The sequence below is a fragment of the Heptranchias perlo genome, chromosome 24, assembly GCF_035084215.1.
Source record: "Heptranchias perlo isolate sHepPer1 chromosome 24, sHepPer1.hap1, whole genome shotgun sequence".
In the NCBI taxonomy this organism is placed as follows: Eukaryota; Metazoa; Chordata; class Chondrichthyes; order Hexanchiformes; family Hexanchidae; genus Heptranchias; species Heptranchias perlo.
The window spans coordinates 20,244,213-20,257,116 of record NC_090348.1 but is presented as its reverse complement, the minus strand read 5'-3'; the positions used below and the strand labels follow the sequence as shown (position 1 = coordinate 20,257,116).

At 43.5% G+C, this 12,904-nt stretch overlaps 1 protein-coding gene across 6 annotated transcripts in view; it reads left to right on the top strand.

Moving 5' to 3' along the window:
• celsr1a (cadherin EGF LAG seven-pass G-type receptor 1a) overlaps positions 1–12,904 on the top strand; it is a 336,449-nt gene that overhangs the window by 288,762 nt on the left and 34,783 nt on the right. For all 6 annotated transcript variants that reach the window (XM_068004892.1, XM_068004890.1, XM_068004887.1 and 3 more), the window contains 2 exons: positions 798–924; positions 7,003–7,203. In XM_068004892.1, coding sequence (XP_067860993.1) covers positions 798–924; positions 7,003–7,203 — 328 coding nt within the window. The remainder of the gene's footprint in view (positions 1–797; positions 925–7,002; positions 7,204–12,904) is intronic.

Below are 12,904 nucleotides of genomic sequence, written 5' to 3'. Positions count from 1 at the left end.
CGGGGTGGGTGTCAAATCGCAGGTCGGCATCGGATCACGGGGAGATCAACCCGGAGATCACGGGAGGGTCGGTGGATCGTGGAGAGGGAGGCTGACCGCGGCAGGTTAGCTTGGAGGGCCGGGGGGAAGCACTCCTGCTGGAAAAGCACCTACCGGCTATTCTCGCCTCCCTTTAGCTGATGGGTTTCCCAAGCCCCGGGAAACCCGGCCCGCAGCAGTTAAATCTAAATCTGAGGCACGCAGCCTCATTAACAGATTTAAATTACTGATCCGCCTCTCGAGATCAGGTTACTCAGCCGCCCCCAACCCGCCTCGGTTAAACCGGAAGTAGGTGTGTTTGTGGCGGGTTGGGGTCGGGATTCAAATTTTTAAGAATAACCCCCGCCCCTCTCCCGCTCGTCCTGGGGGGTTAAAAAACCCCCATCGCATCAGAGTTTCCAACAAATGAACACTAACAAATTTTGAAATGAAGTGCTAGAAGTGATGTTCTCATCTGGCTCATGTAGCATGAACACTAACATAGAGGGACACTCAGTTTGCCAAATGCAATGTCATGGAAGAACAAGACACCAAGCCTATAAACATCATGTCCATACACAGTATTTAGCTCGAACGTAACGTGCGCACATTTCAAGAGTTAATGGAGAAAATGAAAAAGGAATAAAACTCATTCGGAATATGTATCCATAGGTTAGACTAACTCATTATTTAACAGATACACAAATATTAGACGGTTATATAACTTGGCTGGTGGTTCTTAGCTCTTTTGTAATCCCTTCATCTGTTTCCTTTGATAGGATTGGAGGCACAGGAGGGTGGTCTTCCAAAGGATGTGAACTTGTCCTTCGGAATGAGACCCATATCAACTGCCAGTGCAATCACATGACTAGTTTTGCAGTGCTCATGGACATCTCCAAGCGGGAGGTAAGTTAGACCTGGTCACATGACTAGATACAAAATGCTTCCATTGTGCCCAAGGCAGTACAGCACACATTTTCCAGTTTATTAAACACATTTTCCACTTATTGAACACGGGCAGAGACATGTCTTTCTTTTTGTCTCATTTGCCAATGTTAAGAGCAGTTTGCAGGACCTGAGCAAGCTTTAAAAAACATAGCCTGCGGCAGAACTGTGTCTTTTTGAACTAATAATATTTTATTACAGTATTATTGATATTCAAGCCTCAACACAGCTCCAGCATTTGGTGGAAAATGAGCAGATGCTGTTATGTAAAGATGTCTGTAACTGGTATTAATTCTGAATATGTCCTCAAAAGGCAAGTTATTTAATAGATTCAGAAGCGCTGTGGAATTAATTTTAGCTTGTGCTATTTAGTTATTTCAGTTTCTGTCCAGTAGCCCTCTGCCTTGAAGTAAAAGGAATGCTTGCGAGATAGAATTCATTAATGACAAAGGAAGACTAATGAGGATTCATTGTCCCCACATTCACAATTTGGGGTGGGTGGGGATGGAATGTTATGGCAACATAGCAACATCTGGGTTACTGAGCCACTCCTGCTCTTGGGAATGCCATCAGCACTTGCGTTGATAGTTTCTGTACACTGCTGTCCATTTATGGATTGGTCCATATGGCCCTTACACGTTATTTCCTGTACTTTCTCCAGCTTACCAGCCCTATTTTTCTTCCTAAGAGCCTGAAAGGATTTATGAATATGCTGGCTCTGTCCCTCTCAGCTGTGGCTATAAGAATACCTATTACAAACATAAGTTCACTTCTTAACTCTAGCAATCATATAATAAGCCAAAAAGGAAAGTGAAAGGTGAAAGCCAGTAGTTTAAAATCATGCTTAAGTTAAATTAATGTTGGGACCCGCAATGTGCTTTGTGTAATAATGAAGTACTGTACATGTACTGATGTAACTAAAGGGAGACAATCGAGATTTTTCCCTGAATTGCTTATCACCGTGACTACACTTCAAAAGTACTTCATTGACTGTAAAGCACTTTGAGATATCCTGAGGCCGTGAAAGACGCTATATAAATACGAGTCTTTTCTTTAGCCTTTTTTCTTTCTTTCTCTCCTCTCCTCTCTTTCTCATTTCCTTTCTCTTTCTTTCTGGAATGTAGCCTTTTGAAGGTATGTTAAGGGAGAGAATTTTGTGTTTGATGGTTAGATATTCTTTAAAAGCTGTTCCTGAAAATGGAAAAGATTTTTTACCTTAAGGCAGTGCCTGAAGGAAGTCCCCAACAGAGAGAATAACTACACGTGTTCTTTGGTGGGTGGGACACTGATGAAAACAGTACTGTATAGTTTGTACAAAATCCAAACATCAAGGCACTAAAGCTACCAAGTGATCATCTATTTCAAAACATAGGCCCAGATTTTAACTCCAGGCCAGTTTTGGGCGGGCGAGCAGCAGTGTGATATAAAAACTCTGCTGGCTTTGGGTGGGTGTCCTTGCCGCCAAATAAGTGGAGCAGGTTAAAATCACAGATGGTCAGCTCCCGGCGCCTCCAGGGCAGATAAGTGAACTGGACGATTTTAACTACTCACTCACTTGGTTTCCGCTGGTTGGGTAGGGTTAAAATAGCCCCCATAATGGTTTCCAGTTTAGGCTGTCCTGAGTTCTCCAGGAGATGTTCAGACAATACTGTGACAAGGCCCACAGGGTTGTACGTACCAGGTGTTTAACAGTGGTAATAGTTCTTGATCAAATGGTGGCACTGTAATCTAAATGTAAAGAAAGAGAAACCTTGAATAAGTATCGTTGCTGTTTTACTTATAACTATAATTTTTTATTAAATTAACCTGTTGGTAATTTTCCTTCATAGCTTAAAGTTTTTTAAGGTACATTGCTTTTATAATGTTATAAATATGTGGGGTGCCAATTGAAACATGGAAAGTACCATCTTTCCTTGTGAGCTGAATTATTCCTAGATCAGCAGTCACTGTCTTCTGTGTAGAAGACATTTCACCATTAGTATATTCACAGTATAAAGTGAAACTCTGCTCCAGTGAACACACAGACTTCAGCAAAAATAACAATGGCTACAAAACTGAATTTGTAGGGGTCACAAGTGACACAAGCCAGAAATAAGATCTATAACCATCAAAAGTGATCTTTTGGTGTGTTAATAAAATAGTTCATTGCTGTAAATTTATCTCATTAAATATAAAACAACTTCAAATGTAAGAGTAATTTCCACAATGTTGGGAAAATATCCAGGCCATCTTTACACTTGTTTATTAAATATGCAACAGGATCACGACAACATGTGTAATGGTCAGTTTGTAACTGGGTGAATCCGTTTGCAAACGGCCATCCTCCTTCTCAGGGATGAACGTCACTGGACCTAGTGTACATCAACTATTAATTTCACTTTTCGGTAAAACAGTCGTGGACTCTAGTGAACTTTAATTTTGCACCAATATTTTCATCTTCAGAGGAGCTGCTCACTAACATCTATTTATCTACAAATGGCAAAAAGGTAGTTTGGAAGACAAATTCATGGAATGTATTTGAGATGGTTTCCTAGAGCAGTATGTCGTGGAACCAACCAGGGAACAGGCTATTTTAAATCTTGTATTATGTAATGAGATAGGGTTAATTAGTAATCTCACGGTAAATGAACCTCTGGGGAAGAGTAATCATAATATGATAGAATTTCACATTGAGTTTATAAGTAACGTACTTAAGTCAGAAACTAGGGTCTTAAATAAAGCCAATTACATAGGTATAAGGGGCGAGTTGTCAAAGGTAGACTGGGAAACTAAATTAAAGGGTTTGGCAGTTGAAAAGCAATGGCAAACATTTAAAGAAATATTTCAATATTCTCAACAAGTATACATTCCATTGAGAAATAAAAACTCCACGGGAAAAGTGATTCACCCGTGACTAATTAAAGAAGTTAAAGAGAGTATTAGATTGAAAGAAGAGGCCAATAATGTTGCCAAGAAGTGTAATAAGCCTGGGGATTGGGAGAGTTTTAGAACCCAACAAAGGACGACCAAAAAATTGATAAAAGGAAGAAAATAGAATATGAAAGTAAACTAGCAAGAAATATAAAAACGGATTGAAATAGCTTAAACAAGTATGTTAAAAAGCAAGAGAGTAGCAAAAGTAAACGTTGGTCCCTTAGAGGCTGAGACAAGAGAAATTATAATGGGGAATCAGGAAATGGCAGATGTATTAAACAAATATTTTGTGTCTGTCTTCACAGTAGAAGACACAAAAAGCATAACAAAAATAGTGGGGAACCAAGGGGTAAATCAGAGTGAGGAACTTAAAACAATTGATATCACTAGAGAAAAAGTACTGGACAAACTAATGGGACTAAAAGCTGACAAATCCCCTGGACCTGATGGCCTACATCCTAGAGTTCTAAAAGAGGAGGCTGTAGAGATAGTGGATGCATTGGTTATGATCTTCCAAAATTCTCTAGATTCTAGAACGGTCCCAGTGGACTGGGAGGTAGCAAACGGGACCGTGCTATTCAAGAAGGGAGGGAGAGAGATAACAGGGAACTGTAGGCCAGTAGCCTGACATCAGTTGTCGGGAAAATACTGGAATCCATTATTAAGGAAGTGGTAACAGGATACTTAGAAAATCATAATATGATTAGGCAGAGTCAACATGGTTTTATGAAAAGGAAATCGTGTCTAACAAATTTATTAGAGTTTTTTGAGGGTGTAACTAGCAGGGTAGATAAAGGGGAATCAGTGGTTGTAGTATATTTGGATTTTCAAAAGGCATTCGATAAGGGGCCACATAAAAGGTTGTTACACAAGGTAAGGACTCATGGGATTGGGGGTAATATATTAGCATGGATAGAGGATTGGTTAAAGGACAGAAAACAGAGAGTAGGGATAAACGAGTCATTCTCAGGTTGGCAGGCTGTAACTAGTGGGGTGCCGCAAGGATCAGTACTTGGGCCTCAGTTATTTACAATCTATATTACTGACTTAGATGAAGGGACCGAGTGTAATGTATCCAAGTTTGCTGATGATACAAAGCTAGGTGGGAAAGTAAGCTGTGAGGAGGACACAAAGGGCTCAATTTTGTAGGGGGGCTGCGAAATGGCGAAAATCCCGAACGGGTTTGGAAGCCGGCTCCAACCTGCTGACTTCCGGGGTTGTCACAGATGATAGTTAAAGAACCAAATGTTCCATAAGGTACTTTATTTCTGACGTAGTAGATGGTTAAACCGATTTTAAACTTACCTGGGCGGCTTTCCCACAGCTTCCGATTCACACCTGGTGAAACCAGGCTTGAAGGGCCGAATCAGGCAAAAGTAAACAAAATAAATTAAATAAAAAACCATTGCACAAAGTTTTTTTTAGGTTTATTTTGGGTTTTTTTAAACCCAAAATAAACCTACCTTTCCACCTGCACCGGTATCCAACGTCTCCCTCTCCAATGTCCCTCTCACTCCCCGATGTCTCCTTCTCCAATGTCTTCCCCCCCCCCACCCCGATGTCCCTCTCAGATCTCCCCCTCTCCCCCCCGATCTTCCCCTCTTCCCTCCCCCCCCCCCCCCCCCCGATCTTCAACGCCCTCCACTCTCTGTTCCAGTGTTGGATGATGTCTCACTCTCTTTCTCTCCCCTGCCCCCACCTCGGCATTGCAGCTCCTCCCAGCAGCCAGCCTGTCAATCAGGCTGGCTGCCGGGCGCGAAACCCGGAAACAGCTTTAATCACCATCGATTACATCGCAATCGCATCGGAAAAGGTAGGTTTTTATTTATTCGGTTTGCCATGCGCACCTTCACCCCCCCACCACCCCAGCTGCCAAACTGCCACCATTTCAAAATTGAGCCCAAAGAGTCTGCAAAGAGACCGAGTGAAATGTATCCAAGTTTGCTAATGATACAAAGCTAGGTGGGAAAGTAAGCTGTGAGGAGGACACAGTCTGCAAATGGATATAGACAGGTTAAATGAGTGGAAAAGAAGGTGGCAGATGGAGTATAATGTGGAGAAATGTGACGTTATTCACTTTGGTAGGAAGAATAGAAAAACAGAATATTTTTTAAATGGTGAGAAGCTATTAAATGTTGGTGCTCAGAGGGACTTGGGTGTCTTGGTACAAGAAACACAAAAGTTAGCATGCAGGTACAGCAGGCAATTAGGAAAGCAAATGGCATGTTGGCCTTTATTGCAAGGGGGTTGGAGTAAGGAAGTCTTACTACAGTTGTACAGGGCTTTAGTGCGACCGCACCCGGAATACTGCATACAGTTTTGGCCTCCTTATCTAAGGAAAGATATGCTTGCCTTGGAGGCAGTGCAACGAAGGTTCACTAGATTAATTCCTGGGATGAGAGGGTTGTCCTATGAAGAGAGGTTGAGTAGAATGGGCCTATACTCTCTGGAGTTTAGAAGAATGAGAGGTAATCTTATTGAAACATATAAGATTATGAGGGGGCTTGACAGGGTAGATGCTGAGAGATTGTTTTCCCTGGCTGGAGAGTCTAGAAGTAGGGGACATAGTCACAGAGTAAGGGAGCGGCTATTCAAGACTGAGATGAGGAGGAATCTCGTCACAAAGAGGGTTGTGAATCTTTGGAATTCTCTACCCCAGAGGGCTGTAGATGCTGAGTCATTGAATATATTCAAGGCTGAGATGGATAGATTTTTGGACTCTAGGGGAATCAAGAGAGAGTGGAGTTGAGGTCAAAGATCAGCCATGATCTGGTTGAATGGCGGAGCAGGCTCAAGGGGCCGTATGGCCTACTCCTGCTCAACTTGCAGGTGGGTCACTCTGATGCCTAGATTTCTTCAGGCCTAATATTAATTTTGCATTCTGATGGTCTGACATGAGGTGTGCTTGCAGTTAGTATGCAGAGATAGATTCACCAGCTTCCTCCAGGAATGTGTGTCCCATCCTAGCAAGCATTTAGTAACGCAGTTGAAAATTCATGAAACCTGCTACCAGTATTTATAATTGGACAAACTTGAGTTTGTCCCAGGCAGCGCTAAGTAGTCACCAATCTTATCACTTTCCATGTATGTGAACTTTGATGTCCTTTAATGTTAATTCTTTTCCAGCATGGTGAGGTGCTCCCATTGAAGATCGTCACGTATACCACTGTCTCAATCTCCTTGTTTGCTTTGTTTGTGACTTTCCTGTTCCTCATCCTGGTCAGAACCCTGCGCTCAAACCTCCATAACATCCACAAAAACCTAGTGGCAGCTCTCTTCTTTTCGGAACTCGTCTTCCTCATTGGAATTAACCAAACAGACAATCCAGTAAGTGTTTATTTCTGTTTCTTATTTTTTAATATCTCAGCACTGTTAAATCTCAATGTAATATACAACAGAAATGAAATGTATAACCTTGGTCAATGGTCACTTCAGATCCAGTTTACCTATTGTTTTTCCAGATCTCAGTAATTTGCTCTAAAGCTGGTTTCAAATTCAACCCAGACTGATGGGATGAATGTTTCTTCTGTCTGCTGGCTGCGAGGGTCCTATGTGAAATGAGAATGGGTAGTCTCAAGCCAGTTCCAAGTGGGCATGGGCCTACATCTTGAAATTGTCTGCAATTTGGCACTAATGGGCAATCCAAATGGAAAAAATATTCTACTAGTACAGCAAGGGATGTTCTTCTGAAGTTGCTGCTGAGGCACTGAGGCATGTTGTTGGGGCAGAGTGGAGGGAGCGACTGATGCTGACAATGGGTACCTGAAATACGAAGAGTTCTATTCCCCAGCACTAACATCCCTCGTTTGATGAACACAAAAAATAAAAAAAGTATTTTATGTGCTTTCTTGATGTCCATAATCTCATTTTTAATACATTGATCGGTCTATTTTTGCTGTTCGATCTAAAGTCTTCTATCTCTCACCTCCCTCATCTCCTTTAAGACCCTTCTTAAAACCTGCCTCTGATCAAGCTGTTGGCCACCCCTCCTAATATTTCCTCCTTTGGTTGTGTCTTTTTTTCCTTATACCACTGTGAAAGCGCCTTGGGATTTTTTAATGTTGTATAATGGCATTTAATGACTTTAACTCAAAGAAAGCAGAACATGAAACAATGTTTACTTGCAGTGTTTGCAGCAGAACCATTTTATTTAGCAAATAAGGACTAATTTTTAGAAGAATTTGCTGTGGTGAATATTTGAAATGCCATGCAGCAAAAGTATGTGTTTTTTCATATCGGCACATCTTACAAAATAAGTTACTTTGGGGCTGATTTTCAGTATTGGGATCATGTTTTTGCATTGTATCCATTGATTTATGTGTCAGCGGCCTTTTAAAACATTTTTCCTGCCTGTTTTCTTCCTTCCCCTACTGAAGGCTAACTGACGAGCTATGTTTTTTTTATTCATTCATGGGATGTGGGCGTCACTGGCAAGGCCAGCATTTATTGCCCATCCCTAATTGCCCTTGAGAAGGTGGTGGTGAGCCGCCTTCTTGAACCGCTGCAGTCCGTGTGGTGAAGGTTCTCCCACAGTGCTGTTAGGAAGGGAGTTCCAGGATTTTAACCCAGCGACGATGAAGGAACGGCGATATATTTCCAAGTCGGGATGGTGTGTGACTTGGAGGGGAACGTGCCGGTGGTGTTGTTCCCATGTGCCTGCTGCCCTTGTTCTTCTAGGTGGTAGAGGTCACGGGTTTGGGAGGTGCTGTCGAAGAAGCCACGTGTTTCCACGTGTCAGTTTCTGGTACTTCTCCCAGTTGTCCGTTCTTCATGTGTGAGCTTAGGCAGTGAGCGTTAGCAGGCTAATCAACTGCGGGGAGCAGCTGAGCCCAATTACGTCCTCACCTAACATTTACATAGACACACCTTCTAGCAAGAATCACCGGATAACAACCAGGAATGAGAACCTTGGCTGATTTTTTTTTCTTACCATGTCAAAGATGCTGCAGCGAATTGTAGCATTCCAACTGCTGTCCCAGCTGAGATTTGTTAACTTAATGCAGACTGGGATTTGATGTTGCAACCTTATGGTTTGTTCAGCTTGGTACCACACTAATGAGTAAACCACTGGGGGAGCTCTTCAAACCACCTTTCCCATTCAAACCCGAGATATGTCCACACCTGCAGCCTACTTAAGAAAGTGGGGCCAAAAACACACGGCTGTTCCGGAAGACTCCCGCTGTAACCTCAGGAGTCCACCAGAATAGCAGAAAACTCTGCTGGGACCTGGATTTGGACATGGAGCGAAGTTTCCAGGAAGCCTTGTGGGCTCAGAGCCTCCACTACAAGGCCATCAGTGTAAAGGGGGAAGGGGGGCAAGAGTCATGGCCAGAGACAGAGACTTCCTAAGTCAGAACTTCCCACATCTCAACTATCACACTGATTCTGTAAGCCAATTTCTACCAATCGCTGCAATGAGACTAAATGAGCAAGACCAATCTTTCAGTATCCTACGGTTGAAGTGTAATCAGTAGTGGAAAGTTGTAGATTTACTGTAATCTCATCATGATGTCACATCTGTGATGAGAGTTACCACGATGTGGAGATGCCGGTGATGGACTGGGGTTGACAATTGTAAACAATTTTACAACACCAAGTTATAGTCCAACAATTTTATTTTAAAATCCACAAGCTTTCGGAGGCTTCCTCCTTCCTCAGGTGAATGTGGAACTGAAATCCTCGAACCTCTCGCATTTATAAATCACAGAACAATGCCTGGTGATTACAGAGAGTCTTTTCAACTGCCCGTTGCCAAGGCAACCAAAGTGTTCAGACAGATAGGTGTTACCTACAGGCCCACCGAATATACAAACGGCCAGAACTAAAAAAACAGATGATGTGGAGATGCCAATTAAAAAAACAGAGCGAGAGAGGTAGAAACATAGAAACATCCGGAAGGAAAAGACAGCAATTGACCCATTATATTAAAAACATTTGTTCGCTGGTGGGGTAACGTGTAGCGTGACATGAACCCAAGATCCCGGTTGAGGCCGTCCTCATGGGTGCGGAACTTGGCTATCAATTTCTGCTCGACGAATTTGCGTTGTCGTGTGTCTCGAAGGCCGCCTTGGAGTACGCTTACCCGAAGGTCGGTGGCTGAATGTCCTTGACTGCTGAAGTATTCCCCGACTGGGAGGGAACCCTCCTGTCTGGCGATTGTTGCGCGGTGTCCGTTCATCCGTTGTCGCAACGTCTGCATGGTCTCGCCAATGTACCATGCTCTGGGGCATCCTTTCCTGCAACGTATGAGGTAGACAACGTTAGCCGAGTCACAGGAGTATGAACCATGCACCTGGTGGGTGGTGTCCTCTCGTGTGATGGTGGTATCTGTGTCGATGATCTGGCATGTCTTGCAGAGGTTACCGTGGCAGGGTTGTGTGGTGTCGTGGACGCTGTTCTCCTGAAAGCTAGGTAGTTTGCTGCGAACGATGGTCTGTTTGAGGTTGGGTGGCTGTTTAAAGGCGAGTAGTGGAGGTGTGGGGATGGCCATAGTGAGGTGTTCGTCGTCATTGATGACATGTTGAAGGCTGCGGAGAACATGGCGTAGTTTCTCCGCTCCGGGGAAGTACTGGACGACGAAGGGTACTCTGTTGGTTGTGTCCTGTGTTTGTCTTCTGAGGAGGTCTATGCGATTTTTCGCTGTGGCCCGTCGGAACTGTCGATTGATAAGTCGAGCGTCATATTCCGTTCTTACGAGGGCGTCTTTCAGCGTCTGTAGGTGTCCATCGAGTTCCTCCTCGTCTGAGCAGACCCTGTGTATTCGCAGGGCCTGTCCATAGGGGATGGCCTCTTTGACGTGGTTAGGGTGGAAGCTGGAAAAGTGGAGCATCGTGAGGTTGTCCGTGGGCTTGCGGTAGAGTGAGGTGCTGAGTTGCCCGTCTTTGATGGAGATTCGTGTGTCCAAGAAAGAAACTGATTCTGAGGAGTAGTCCATGGTGAGCTTGATGGTGGGATGGAACTTGTTGATGTTATTGTGTAGTCTCTTTAGTGATTCTTCGCCGTGGGTCCATAGAAAGAAAATGTCGTCGATGTATCTGGTGTATAGCGTTGGTTGGAGGTCCTGTGCAGTGAAGAAGTCGTGCTCGAACTTGTGCATGAAAATGTTGGCGTATTGGGGTGCGAATTTGGTCCCCATGGCTGTTCCGTGTGTTTGGGTAAAGAACTGGTTACGAGAGTTACCACAGTAGAGTAGAAGTAGAGTTAGTTCTGGTTCTCTCATTTTAATTAAGGTCTGGTAATTTTACCCACTATCTGTTCAGACTGTCATCTGATTGATGTTGGCAGCACAGTTGATACTCTACAGTGTTATAATTCAAGCCCCACTATTTGTCATGAGACTTTGAAATGCTAAATAGTATGGAGTATCTTGAATTGTGCAGCAGTGTGACATAAAACAATAGTTTACAATAGCACTGTTTATTGGAGTTGTTTAGTGTGTGGAAACCCAACAGCACATACATTACACAGGAGCAAGGGCTCCTTGTGTCATTAATAGTCCCTTTTTTGTCACCTCTCAGTGGATGTATTGTGTGCCATTTTACTGTTGCTCAGTTGTTTTGCATGCTATTGCTTGTACAGTATTTCTGTCCTTTATTTCTGTCTATATGACACAGTATTTGCAACTCATTTGTACGAAATGCACTCCAGCTGCTTTTGAAATTGAGAAATTGTGGCACCAGCCTGATTTGCTTTTTTTTTCACATTTAATTTTCCTGTTTGTGAGTTTCATGCAGCATGAATTTTTCAGACCTTTTGAGTCTCAGCTGCAAATGAATTTTATGCAAAAATCATATTTGCTCCCCAACTCGAGTCTTAATTTGACTGATAGACACCAGTAACTGGACATTTAGAAAATCTGGGCTCCCAATGTTTCTGAACCAACTATCCATTTCCACTAAACTGGAGACCTGTCAATGATCATTTCATTTTAAAGAAGTTCCGAAATGAAGTCCATCCACTACTACTGGTGGTCATTTCAGAGAAACCCCAATAGCAACACCTAGTGAAAACATAATGTTATTGCAGGCAAAGCTCATGTCAAAAAACTTCTCAATTTGAGTAGAAAGAAAAAAAGATCTGAAAACTTCAATTGGGCAGCTCATCACTGCTGCACCGTGTCGGGCAGCTGATTGGTTGGTTGTCCTTTTGAAGTTTGACCTTGTCTGATGAGGTCATTCACCGTAAAAAGGCTAAAGACGAGTCAAACAAAAAAGAAAGCAAAGATTTGCTAATTCACACAGCAGTGATCTCATGAATTAGATCCTCCCAACCGGATAATGATTGGGGTTTTTGCTAGCTGCGCATTGGGCAGATTACAGTGTTTCTCACAGTATGAGTAAACGACAATGGCTAGGAAATTGGCCTCACGCCGGAAACTGTTGTGAAGTGGACAGTGACCCTACAATATGCGCCCGAAGGTGAAGGCCAAGGCTTTCTGCAAATTGGGGTCCAGGCCTCATCTACATAATACTGGCGTGCTGCGAACACCAATCGGGCATCCCGATGCAGATCGCCACCTTCTCAAAGTCGGCCAGCTCGGATGTGCAGGTAGACCCTGGGAGCGGGAGAGGCGAAGATGAGGCAGCAAGTGGGGTCAGCTGCAGCTCACGGTATTGCTGTGCAGCCAGGAGGAGCACTCCATGCCCTGTGGCTCCATATTAAGAAGTTTTTTTTAAAAAATGAAAATGTTCTCCAGCGGCCCCCAACAGACCCTTTTTAAGGAGCTTTGATTAGGCCACTATAGACCTCGGACAAACAGTGCAAGCTCCGCCCAGTTTTTACCAAATTTACCATCGGGATCCTAAAACATGTGTTGGGCGCTTGATTCACATATTCACGGGATCTAACACCTGTTTTAGGTGGGTGCCCTGAGCACTCGGAAGTCGCTGGCTGCCAATCTAGCAGCCGACACATTTCCAGGAGGATCAAGCCTGGAATTTAGTACCCCCAACTCTTATTTTTCACCCAGAAATCAAGCATGGCGGAGATCAATTTCTACCCCACACATTCTGCTGGGAAATGGTCACTG